At 39.7% G+C, this 13794-nt stretch overlaps 1 protein-coding gene across 2 annotated transcripts in view; it reads right to left on the bottom strand.

The window, feature by feature from the left end:
- The window catches only part of dock1 (dedicator of cytokinesis 1), a 271575-nt gene that overhangs the window by 218467 nt on the left and 39314 nt on the right, over positions 1-13794 (bottom strand). For both annotated transcript variants that reach the window (XM_060895378.1, XM_060895387.1), the window contains exons 2-7: positions 8085-8168; positions 7513-7553; positions 7276-7331; positions 5152-5248; positions 4254-4402; positions 2148-2283 (exon numbers count right to left, since the gene is read on the bottom strand). In XM_060895378.1, the coding sequence (XP_060751361.1) occupies positions 2148-2283; positions 4254-4402; positions 5152-5248; positions 7276-7331; positions 7513-7553; positions 8085-8168 (563 nt within the window). The remainder of the gene's footprint in view (positions 1-2147; positions 2284-4253; positions 4403-5151; positions 5249-7275; positions 7332-7512; positions 7554-8084; positions 8169-13794) is intronic.

Below are 13794 nucleotides of genomic sequence, written 5' to 3'. Positions count from 1 at the left end.
AATTAGTAAACTTGTAAACCCCTTTCCTGAGTCGTTTTAAAGCCCCCGACTACGTTGTATGACCGAAAAACATAAAAACCTAAAACAAACTAAAGAAACTTAAAATGCCTGAGAAAAAAAATAACCGGCACTAAATTCTTGCTTCTTTAATGTTCTTGTGTAATATAAACACAGCAGATGATGCAATGAATAAGTGTGTAAAAGAAAAAAAAACCCAGTCATATCAGCTGTACACTTCAGCCTGTTCCTAAAGCAGATACGGAAATAGAGATCACGCGTCAACCACAGACTGCACATCTGAGGTTAGCTAAGCTTCACTCCTGTCTATTTGTGAGTCCTGCATTTCAGATTAGACCCCACGAGCGATGCTGCAGGGCGAGAGTGTACACATGTGTACGCATACGCTAATGAAAAACAAAGACACAGAGGGTGACGGTAAACCTCAGTGAGCATGCACAAGAGTATGCGTGGATGTGAGAGGTTTTGAAGCTGATCTGGCAGACTGAAAGCTGATCTTGTCTCGTTCTCGCTCGCTGAACGCGTTCGGTCAGAGAAATAAGTCTCGTTCCATCAACAACACTTTCACAACAGAGGGTTGCACAATTCCACATGGTGACTAACACAAAAAAAAAAAACCATGAACTACACAATTCTGTTTAAAAGCCTAGTTTAAACCGTAGATGAGAAATAATTATGGAAATGAGGATGTTTATTAGAACTGATATCTTTAAGCATGAATTGCTTTAACTCTACTAGCCTTGGGTATTTTCCACATGCACTAAAAATACGGGTTAATAAGAGGACACATGCTTTATGCAACAGATTCTGGAAAGGAAATTGCTCTCGTCCCCAAACCCTACTTTCATGTTGCATGTTAATTACAGACCACCACCTATTACAGAACACCCCACTAGCTTAGAGAATCATACCAGTCTCATAAATTAAAGGTTAAAGACCTTTAATACCAGTTCAGTATTGATAAAAGGTACGTCTATACGTTTCATTGCTCTATATTATTCTAAAAAAAAGAAGAAAGTCAGTACTTTTATTTGCATAAATTATTATACAATTATTATTCTTTAAACAAAACAACTCACACGTACAAACTGTCAATCGAGCATTCAAATAAGCAACAATGAAGAAAACTGAGCATGGTATCGAAAGTGAGATTTGAAACAGATGAAATTATCATTGCCCCTTTTCCACCAAAAAGAACCGGGTGCTGGTTCAGAGCTAGCGCTGGTGCTGGTGCAAAGTTGGTTCCACTGGCGAACCTTCTAAGGACCGGTTTGCCTTTCCATTGGGTAGAGAGCCGTCACAGAGCCGAGTCTGACGTCACTGTATACGTCTCATCTTTCCCAGCAACGTTAGCGCAGCAGCAGCAAACACAAACACAACATCAACAATGGCGGATGTTGCTTTACTGTTAATGCTCATGGCTTTGCGAACCTACATTGGCATCCAAACGCGGTGAATCCAACGTGTACGTGCAGCTCCATGTAATTTGTATAAACGGAGGTTGTAATCGAGAAAGTACATAACTATTTTATCATTAACACAGAAAAAAGCATTAGCATGCCTTAGCATGTAGCTACCTTCCATCATGTGTGCTGATAATTGATCATATTGCGGTAAAGTAAAAGTGTATTAAACATTAGAATACTTAAGGTACATTATCAAATGCGCTAACAGTAGCCCCGCCCACAGCCCCTGACGCAAACGGTTCCTAAGTCTAGACCAGCAACGTTTTGGTGCTACTTAAGAACCACTTTTCCTGGTTCAGAGCCGGTGCTTTGGCTGTCGAAAAAGAAAGAACCGGTCCTAAATTAGGCTCTGGCTCCGAACCAGCACTCAAACTGCATTGGTGGAAAAAGGGGCACATGTGATTAAATGAAGCTTTATGTATTAAAAAAGGAAAAATAAAAAAATCATCCCATGTACAGCTGCTTTGTCACTTTTACACAAGTTACCATCACAAATGTGTTAATGTAATAACACAAAAAAATGAAAGAGTAAAAGAGTATTTAAAGGCTTCGTCGAGCACGTACGAGCCCGAATCTGGATGATGCTACTGACAAGCATCCTGTCCGTGAATCCGCTGGGTTTCTGAAGCCTTTTGTTTTTTGTGTGTTTGTATTAGTTTTTACCTTCTCCTCCTGAATACGTTCTTCAATCTGCCTGGATGCAGCCTCGTGTGCTCGGAACAGGTTGATGGTGCTGGTAAGGTCTGGGTCCAAAATGTTTCCGTCCTTATCTCTCACCACCAGATCCAGATCCAAAACCCTGACGAGCAGAGCAGAACAGGACAAAGTCAAGAAAGGGGAACAACAGAAAACAGCCATCTGAAGGTGTGCTGATTAAACACAATAGCCAACAGGCCACATTTTAAATGTATTATAGTGCAATGTTTCCCCCTAGGTATTAACATGTACTAGGTATTGTGAGTGGAATCAATAAACAGACACCAGTATGGACTAATTTCCTATAAACTAACCTTTTATTAGTATTTCCTTCTATCTGGAAAAACCAGCTGACAGTGCAACATTTTGGAAAAGTTGTACAAAACAATGCTGAATTCATTTAAATCTAGTGCTAGAACCAGAATCCTCTTTTAAATGACGCCGGAGAGCGGGATTATAAATCACCTGGCCACCTAATTATTTATTTAACGACACCTTGAAATAAATGGAGTGGCAGAACGTGTCTTTCACGCTCTCCTCAAACACATTAATCACACGCAGTGCTGTGTCGGAACAAATCCTTCGCTTGAACTGCGTCTCTCGTTGTGAGGTGGAAGTGTCGACCATTTCCAATCAAATGGCTTGTAATTCTTAACCAAATTCCTTAAACATATTTATTATGTTGGCTTTGTAGAAGCCAACATTCTGTTTTCCGATTTAAGCATAGACAAAAATGTATAAAATTTAATGCGGCCTAGAGCTTTCGAGCCACATGCACCAAATTCGGATATGTTGTAGACGCTGGTCTGAAGTTTGTTGCTATTACTTTTCTAAGCGATCCGAGTACCGGTACTTCAGTACCGATACTACTGTCACATGAAAATCAAAAAGTAGCATAACATGGGTAAGTGACACATCAAAACAATCAGCCCAATGTGGGAAACTTCCTCAGGAGTATTTGGATGATGTCACATGCTTGTCTCCGCTTACCTCCAAATGTTTCGGCAACCTAGCTCTCTGTCCACTTGCCTCCAAAAGCAACACTAACCCTTATGTCCACTTGCCTCCAAAAAGAACCATCGTCAAAGCCAACATCAAAGTTTGTCGCAACAAACTTTACAAATCTAGTTTACATGTTTTTTTTTTTTTTAAACACACTTCACTTGTTCACACTGGCTGTTTAGTAAAAGAATCCATCCCTGGGCATTAAAGGTAAGCTCCTCTTACTGCTCGGAAATACTCTAAATATCCAGCTCTCTCAAATGAAAAAAGGCATAACGGTTATTTACTTTTTTTAAACAGATGATCAGTGCAATTTTATCTTTGCTTGAGGGTATTAATCTGTTATTATATAAATAAATACATTTAAATAATAACTAATCAGCTTTGTAAGCCAAAACCATCAGCATGTAGAATGGGATTGTTTCTGTTTCAGTCTACATTTAATTTCAGGGTTACTAATTACTGAAATGCCTCGTAGGCAGAGCGCAACCTGAACGTGCTCGGAATGTCTTGATTTACGTAACGCTCGGTGCTCTAGGTGAAATTCCCTAAAATCTGCGGCGTATTTATGCAGACAGAGCGGCTGCGAGGGTTAGTGCGGCGTGCGTCACTCTGGGTTTCTCTGTCCATGAGCTCGCCAGTACTGCAGCTATTAAAATGACTAAACTGCTTTATTTTGTTGCATATTTACAAAAAGGAAAAGAAGAGAAAATTAAAGCACAGGTGGTGCATGAGACCAGGAAATAAACCTAGCTGTTTACTGGAATGAATCAGCTCAGACCCACCTTTCTTTTTTTTTTAAAGGACCAACCACAGCCCTGTTTGCATGGCATTGAACAGAGCTCGAGATCTGACGCATGCCGTCTGTTTGCTCTTCTGTTATGTCACTGTTTGTGGGTGCGAGCTAAACGATGTCTCTGAATGATGTAGTAATAGTCAAGTCACAGTGAAGTGAAAAGTTGGACGCCAACTTAAATCTCAAATCCTGTCACACAGATGTGAATAAAATATCTGAAACGCGTTAAGAGTCTACTCAGGATAAAGCAGGAAGTGGAAGCTGAGAGAACGTACTTGTTGCCGTAGTCGATCTTGGAGGTGACTTTCTGCTTGAGTTCGGAGAGCTCGTCCTGTGGAAGAGTTCCTGACAGAATCTGTGATCGCCACTCGATGAGATCGTAGATCATGTCACGAACGGTATTAAACATCTCACGCTTGTCACCCTGAGAAGACCACACACACACACACACACCCACACACACAGTCAGTACATCCAGTGCAGTGAGGGCTAATTAAGCTGCCATGTTCACTCTGACACAGCAGGACTGTGAATTTTAATAAGAATCAGCATAGCAAAAAACTTTAATCTGACTTGCATGCACTTTTGGCCAACATGATACAGGCCACTGTGTATTAGTGGTTTCAAAACCTTTTAGAGATTACGTATGTTAACAAGCCGATAACGCTACCGACCGAAGAAACGTTAAGATTTTAGACTGAGATTAATACACAAAGGCCATATTGTGGTATTATCATTGGCATCAATGTACAAGATTTAATCATATCTTGTTCATTACTCCATAGTAATATTCACCTGTTAATCATATTACTTCAAGATCCTAAGAAGAATCATGTTAAACGTACATTTAAACTAAATCTGGGTTACGGAGATACGTCACAGATAAAACGCCACAAACAAAACATGATAAAACAGCACTTTATTAGGTATGTGCCGTGGCTTCGTTCATTTGTGAACACACAAAATGCAAAGAATAGGGTGTATTACATCAAGGGCTATATTCAGCACTTCTGATTTCACTGTAGCTACTGAATAATCAGTAAAGTGTGTAATTATGTGTTAAATGACCAAATTCATTCAGACACACAGCTTCACTGCCTGCGCTGACGGTTTGTAAGCCACTTCTTCGGAGATGCAGACGATCTTACTAACGACCTGAAGACTTTTACTCACCACATACAAGTCCCTCCAGATGGAAGCCCATTCTCGCAGAGTGGTGGTGACCTCATGCACCAGAGGCAGCTCTGTGGGAATGACTGTCTCCTTTGGTCTAATAAAACAGAGTGTTAAAGAAAAATGAATAAAACTGTGAAAAGAATCTTATTTAAAGCGTACAGTCTGTTTATTTATACACTCTCACACACCCCCATACACACACACACACACACACACCCCCAAACACACACACCCACCCCCAAACACACACACCCACCCCCAAACACACACACCCACACCCCCAACACACACACCCCCAAACACACCCACAAACCCCCAAACACACACACACACACACACCCCAAACACACCCCCCCAAACACACACACACACACACACACCCAAACCCCCCCCAAACACACACACACACACACCCAAACACACACACCCCCACACACACACACACACCCACACCCCCAAACACGCACACACACATCCCCACCCCCAAATACACACACACCCCCAAACACACACACACACACCCAAACACACCCCCCCCAAACACACACACCCCCAAACACACACACACCCCCAAACACACACACACCCCCAAACACACACACACCCCCAAACACACACACCATCTATATCTCATGGCACAATATAAGCACATGCTTACAACAATCTATTTGAATCTATTGAATCTAAGAGAATCAAATATATATAAAAGCACACAATCCTCTAAAAAAAAAACTGTTTGCAATAAGCATGTGCTTATGCCATGAGACCAGCTGGAGTTCAGACTGTGAGAGAAACCTCCTGGCAGACAAAGTACACTTCCCTCATATCCTCAATCTTGTCTTAATAAAGAAAAGTGCTCTCTCCATTATTAATCCTGACCTTCTCTTCACAGCACATTCAGATCATCTCAGTCATGTTTGAGGACGGCTGTTCTGAAACCTGCTCTCAATCAGCACGCAATTTCTCGCTTGCTCACTCGCTCACCAAGTAGCAGCACCTCTAGAATCAAAGCTCAAGGCTTCAGATGCTTTATTTCCTTTACACCAAACCCTACTTTTCTCTTTCCCTCGCTCATAACAGGCAGATGATGCGAAAGTGGGTTAAAGTGAAATTCCGGCAGAGGAGAACTATAAAGTATCACACATCACACCTCTACATTAAGACATTTAAAGTCATGAGAGCTCAATGAGGGACGTGTTCAGAACATCAAGAACGTGGTAGAGGTTTACAATTTTAACCATAACGTTAACCCTAATCTGGAATAATATGAACTCTCTGCTAGTTAAGTGATGTTACCCAATAAAGCCCTGCCCCTTCTCCCCTGACTCACATGCTCCAGTCTCAGTAATGTTAATGTAGATGATAATTAGAAAATAATAACATACTGTTTTTTCCCCCACTTTCCTACATGCATCAGTGGTTGTTGTGTGAAATCCACCTCGTGTGTATGTGTGTGTGTGTGTGTTAGAGTAGGTATATCCATGCTGCATATGTACAGTAACTGTAGTAATGTAAATGCAATTTTCCTGTGTGCTACTAATCAGAACTGGAACGGAGGAGGGGAAAAAAAAAAGAAGCCTAACGAAGGCACTACGTAACAAAAGCCTGAAGATATCTTTTGGGTTTGGTGCACAGAATCTGATTAGCTTTTATGTTCAAGTGAAAGAATTCGTTAAACCTGAAACGTTAAACCTAAAACATTGTGTTTTTCTTATTTTAGCTGATCGGTTCTGGGTGGTTGTCATTTTATAGTGATTTTATTTTTATGGTAAAAAAAATAAATAAATAAAAAATAAATAAAAAAAATTCACAAAAAGGCTCAAAACAATAACTCCCACACTCCACCCTAAGGATATAAGATTTAAATATGCAGGCATCAAAATATAGCCTGTGGCATAAGAGAAGGCCGGCCTGATAAACCTATACACACTGATCTGGGAAAACAAGATGTTCTGTATTGTCTTTAAAGGCAGAAAGACAAAGAAAGACAGAAAGGCAGAAGAAAGAAAGGCATACAAAAAAAAAAGAAAGGTAAGGCATAAAAAGAAAGAAAGAATTGAGGCATGTTTAAAATGGGAAACAAATTTATCATCATCATTATTACAACGCGACATGACTTACCCAATGCCTTCAACTGTTGCCTCTTTCAGGTGTATGTAACATGCAGGAAATATTCCCTGCAAAGAGAAAACAGTAATTATTTCTGTAACGTCTGCACCATTTCAACAAAACCATGAAAATTAAACCTGAGCTTTAAAATAACTCCCGATATCCAGATGCACCTGACAGAAACTCGAGTTCCTCGCCTAAGCTAATAACTCATCTCTCGGGCCCAGACCTCCTCGTAAATCAGCTCACCTTTTTCGAGCGCCTCCTCAGCCGGTGTCCCCTGAACCAACCTGCAAGACAAGATGTAATGCATTACTGATATTGTAACCAGCTGTGATTGCATTACACTGACAATATGCATCTCATTACCGCCGCGCAAAACACTCGTTCCTACGCACAAGTGAGCGCTCGTATTTCCCCGTATCCGGGGGATGTGTTTAATAAATCACTCCGTGACATGATCTCTGAGGCTCTGAAGAAAACATTCAACGCTAATGATTTTTCACGCATTGTATGTGCTCGAGGCCTAGCATGCGTATGCACAACAGCTGAATAATGCCTGGATGGTGGGATTCTGCATTTGACCAAAAAATTGAATAGATTTGAGAGGTAATTATTAAAAAAGTCAGGCTGAGGAAAATACACTGGCTGTGCATGGAATATGACAGACTCCGTTCTCACCTGCTACGATGGAGTGAAGGCATTATACTCGATGACAAAGAAATATGGCTCCATTTTCCCAGAATGCCATTGGTGTCAAACCTGAGAGAATCCATCACAGGCCAACGGAGAACGTGTTCGTGCATGTGTATAAAACTCACCTTCATACGTCTCCAATATGTGTACCGTGTCCCCGATCTGCAGTGAAAGCTCCTCCTCACTGCGAGCATCATAGTTATAAATCGCTAAAAAAGACACAACAAAAAGAATAAAATTAGATACACATCAGCTAGACTGGACCACAACACTAACAACATTACCAAGAACCCAGGCAGAGTACACACGTGTAAGCATGCCCAGAAGGTTTGTAGCACAATTCCTTCATATGACCTGTACGCAATGGAACATCCAAGCCACGTTACATGTAATGAACTGCGCAAATTGTAAATACACAACAGCATGACAAGTACAGTGTGTACAATAAGCACTCGGGACCTTGCACGGTAATTAACCAGGACAACAGAATCATACAGGATGGAAGAACAGCAGAACACAGAGTTCAACAACTCAATGTGACCTCCTTTCTGTCTTGTCCTTTAGATTAAAGAGAGAACTGAAGGAGCGGGAAGGCCTGCGATGGGACGCCGTGGTTGCTTTTTTCCTTCTCGATAGGTGAGTGACGTTGGTTTTGCTTTGTTACACAGAACTAATATATGCCTTTGTCCTGATTATGCTTGTGTGTCATTTTTGCTTGTTTGTTTATCTGCAATCGTATTGTTCTTCCCTTCAGCTATGATAAAGAGACATTTCTTTCCATTAGTTGCCTGGGTTGTGTATGTATGTGTGGGCGGAGCTATTAATACAGGGGTGGGACCCATTTGTGTTTGTTTTGGTGATTTCAAATGTCAACATTGGCTTTCAAACATCATAAACCCAACCTTTAACTGACAAATTCAATACAAATCAAATACCCATTCATGCAATACAGTTTTATATATTTGCCCGAAAATCCCCATAGAATAAATGTTCCTTTTCTAAAACTACTCTCTTTATACCAATACACAGGGTAGAATATTAGGTAGACATTTTGCAACCATGAGGAAGGTGATAACTGTTGGAATGAACTGAAAAGCAGTTTTGAGGGGAAAAAAAATGATCTATTTAGTTTGGATTAATTTTTATTATTATTAACTATTGGCTGGATTTTGTCAAACACATTTAAAATCCGGGATAGCCGAAAAGCTCCTCTCTCAATAATGTATTTTTTAAATAATTTTATTTTTAACAATAACTTTTATTCAAAGTGAATCAAGAGAGATGTAAAGTGCTGGGGCACTATTATTAGGGATTATTGAGGGTTTAGACATTTCTGTGTCTACTGTATAAACCGTAAAGCTATTATGTAATGTTTAAAGCGAGTAAGAGGATTTATTATTTTATTTATTTATTTATTTTTAATTTGAATTAGGACAGTGCACATTGATCAACAAATCAGCAATGAGCGTCACAATAGCTAAATTTCATCCGTTGTCCTAAGGCAGGTATCATAAAACACAAAATACAAATTACTTACAAACATAACATGCATGTAGACATTTTACACAGAACAACAAGGATGACTTCAGGCCAACAAAGCGGGTGTGATTAATTGAAAGGGAGTAATCAGCAATAACGATAGTCATGTCACTTATAATATTAAAAAAGATTTTCCTTTCTTCTTAGTAGTACGGTAGCAATTTTTTTCTTGATTTACCTGTAGCCTGTACAGTTAGCTACAAGGCAGAAGTCAGTGCTAAAAGAGTAAAGTGAGGGTCACAGTATGTGCATCACACATAGGAGAGAAAAACGGAAGGAATCAGGAAAAAAAAAGTTTATCACTACGCTAAAATTTACTTGAATAAATCTTTGAGGAGAGATAAATACAAATGATTATTAATAACCGAGCATAACTGATAAATAAGTATCAAGCAAATATATAGTTCCTGCATGTTCAAAAGCTTTCTCTGTGCAAACAAACACACTAGTTATGAGTTTACCGTCATGTGGTCTCTGATGTCATGTGGTGTGATGAAAGACGTTTACAGGCAGGTCTCACAAACTAAAGCATCGGGCAAGCTTATTAAATAAAGGTAATCTTTTGCACTCTTTTTTTCTCTGTTCATTAGTCCCTTTCTGGTATTCTCAGTTTCCTCACATTGGCAGGGTTCACAGGCCGACCCTCGGGCAGCCAGACTGAGCAGCTTTACGGTCACCATGAGGTGTCACACCGGAGTCTTTAGCAGAGGTCCTTGAATTTCAGGGATGTGTGTAAAGAAAGTGGTAAAGAGCAAAACAGAGATCCATTTCACAGGTAAGTTGATTTAGCAGTTGGATTGTAGACTCACCCCAACTGGCTTTTACGTACTTAATTAGTGGTCAGTTTCTGGGAACCAAGCAGCTGAAAATTTATAGTGGAAGACTGTAACCGACATGAATTATCAAAAAATAAATAAATAAATAAATAAAAATAAAACAAAACTCAATACTGCCATTCCTAATACACGATCGTACAAGTATCTTTCACACAAACACACATACATCCTTGGAGTACTTTATAGACCCACCTCAGCCCTACTTAACCAGTGATGCAAAGCCACCATGCAGCTGCGTTACATCATTTCCCCCTCCCCGAGCTCTCCCATAACACCCCATTTCTATGTTTTCTCAACTGACATCCTGCAGCTGCCTGTATCAAATTTAAACCACAAGTACTTTACTCATGCGTAAAGCCTCACCCAGCTGTAGGTGCTTATCGACCCATTTCACTACTGCATTTGAAACAAGCAGCATGAATCCACCTTGTAACCTGGTACAAGGAAGACTTGCATCACCCTGGCATTCAGATGGTGGAATGAACTTCCTGTGGCTGTCCAAACAGTGAGTCAAATCTGCTTTCAAATGCAGACTGACGCCCCACCTCTTCACTAAACACCTAAAAGAGCACTAATGATAAGAATGAACAGTGGTGTGGTTTGGTTGCTGTACAAACTAGCCTATAGAGTTTTAGCTTGATAGTATTCTTGATCCTGAACTAATTATGCTAGCGTGAGATAACTGCCGGTTAATCTGGTAGTGACACTAATATGTTTAAAACTTAAAACTACGTATCAAAGCTTTACATATCAAGTGACCTGTATGGTTAGAGGAACTGATACGACAGCCAACGAGGCAGTTACACTGTAAGCATACATACTAGTACAAGTGTGTAAAAAATGATGGTCCGATTTATTTTATCCCCCTCTTTAATTATTAGAGTTTGAGCTACAAGACAAACACAAACCCATACACACCTACACACACACGATGTATGAGAAAAAACACTGAATAGCGTATTACATAAGATGAGTGGTGACACCATTACGACAGCACTCGTATAGAGTAACCTCTTAACACACACACACACACACACTACTGCTTTTCTTTACTCACCGTCAGTCAGATCTCCATAAAACTGCAAACACTTTTCATATAAACAGTTTTAAATAACTAAAATTATATCCCAGAACCGTGAAGTTACAAACAACGAATCCTCAAAAGTTTATCATCGATAACTCTCAAGCTCTCACTCTTACAGGGCAAAATAAAACAGTGGCACTTGTTATATAAAGGTTTATTTGCAATCTACCTACAACGAATCGGTCAAATATCAACAAAAGAAGTTGTTTCTTCAGTGAATGGTTGAAGTCGTAATAGTAGTGCAACTATTATTGACGGACACCCACCAACCCACCCAGACACCTACGTCTGGCCAACTTTGTGAGGTTGATCTACTGATATAATACAGGGAACTGTTACACCCAACCTAACCTTTCCTTCAGAAACCAAAAGGAAATAATTGTTGATTTTTGATCACAACAATTCTTTTAAGTTGCAATTTTTTTAAAAAAAAATGAATGTTTCTTAATGGGAACAGCCAAAAGTCCCCACTAGGTCAAAACTGCCACATGATATAAACAAACACACTTGGACACACATGGCTTGCAATATCTTTCCCGTTTAAACGTATAAATTAATGGGTATAATTTATAATTTCCTAAATTTCTGTGAAGCTGTTTAATGACTATAAAAATCGCTACACAAATAAAATTGAACTGGACTGAATTATACTTGGGTGGGGCATGCGAGTATACTAATGACTACGCAAATATATCTCGGCCCATATAAATTATTAATCCATTCATAGGCGGCTCAGGGTCAGAGCTGAGAAAAAGTGGACAAACTGGAAAAATTTGTGGATAGTTTGATGTTAACGAACCCGGGAGTTTGGTCTTTATATTCACTTCATTTTAAATTTCGATTACGTATTTTGTGATTGTTTCTTTTTTCTTGAGTGAAGAAAAACATCTTTTGGGGTAACAACTATATAAAACATAAATCATCATGTATATCATAACATAACACCTAAATAATTCCAATATGAGAATGTAGGAAATTCCTACATGCTCATAAATGCAACGTATATATATTCATGCCTTTAAAAAATGTCCAACTTTTGAAGACCAGAGTAGTATTTGAGCAAGGAAATTCATTAAAGAGTGCATGTTTCAGCATGCAGGAGCCTGGATCATGGCTGAATGCATCACCCGGCTGAGTCCCGTGTCCAGCGGACAGCAGAGAAATCTAATCAGCACAGTACACCACCTCCACCACGTCTCCGTTCCAACCAGGACCTTTCATTTGCTTTTGTTCTGCTGCCGTCCTGCGTCCATACGCATGCGAAGAGCGTAAAAAACACAGAGACAGACGGACGGAGGGAGGAAGAGCAAGCAAGAAAGCAGGAACAATAGAAGAGAAAAAAGACTTTGGTGTGTCACTGACAGAACGAATACAACCCGAAAAGCAAAAAAGGGTGACAGAGAGAAAAGAGCACCTCCATTGTGCTTCTTCGGAAAATGTTTCAGAATTCATTTTAACCCTTACTGTACATACTGTTCATATTTCATGCTTTCACGGTACGGGTCAATTTAGATTTATTTAGTATCTATAAATAGCTTATCTGACCTTAATAAGTAGATGATTAATCATTAATTAATGGTTCAGAAAGCAAGAAGAGTATTTTTTTAGGTTTCTGGAGAAAAAACAGGGGGCACGGTGGCTTAGTGGTTAGCACGTTCGCCTCACACCTCCAGGGTCGGGGTTCGATTCCCGCCTCCACCTTGTGTGTGTGGAGTTTGCATGTTCTCCCTGTGCCTCGGGGGTTTCCTCCGGGTACTCCGGTTTCCTCCCCCGGTCCAAAGACATGCATGGTAGGTTGATTGGCATCTCTGGAAAATTGTCCGTAGTGTGTGATTGCGAGAGTGAATGAGAGTGTGTGTGTGTGTGCCCTGCGATGGGTTGGCACTCCGTCCAGGGTGAATCCTGCCTTGATGCCCGATGACGCCTGAGATAGGCACAGGCTCCCCGTGACCCGAGGTAGTTCGGATAAGCGGTAGAAGATGAGAGTGAGTGGAGAAAAAACAATATAAATATTATACTCACATAATACATGAAAAAAGATTTTTTTTATAATAAAAAAAAATAAAAAATTTACAATTATTGACAGAATAAAAAAATTACTTTTTTTTTATTCAGTGTGAAAATGACCAGAACTTTCTAGAACTGTTTATATGATTTATTTTACAACCTCGTATAACCATTAAAACCGTTCAACCCTGTCCTTAGTGCTCAAAAACAAACATTAAAAAATTGCTTATTCAATCTACTTTACTTCAAGTTAAAGAGATTTATAATAGTGATTCATGTGATTCAATGATGAGCCTTAAAATTAAAAATAAATAAATAAATAAAAAAAAAGGTGGCCATTTGGATATAAAACAAAAAAAAAACCCCAAG

The sequence above is a fragment of the Tachysurus vachellii genome, chromosome 2 (assembly GCF_030014155.1).
Source record: "Tachysurus vachellii isolate PV-2020 chromosome 2, HZAU_Pvac_v1, whole genome shotgun sequence".
NCBI classification, from domain to species: domain Eukaryota; kingdom Metazoa; phylum Chordata; class Actinopteri; order Siluriformes; family Bagridae; genus Tachysurus; species Tachysurus vachellii.
Note: the sequence above shows the minus strand (reverse complement) of the source record. Positions and strands in the feature narration are given on the sequence as shown.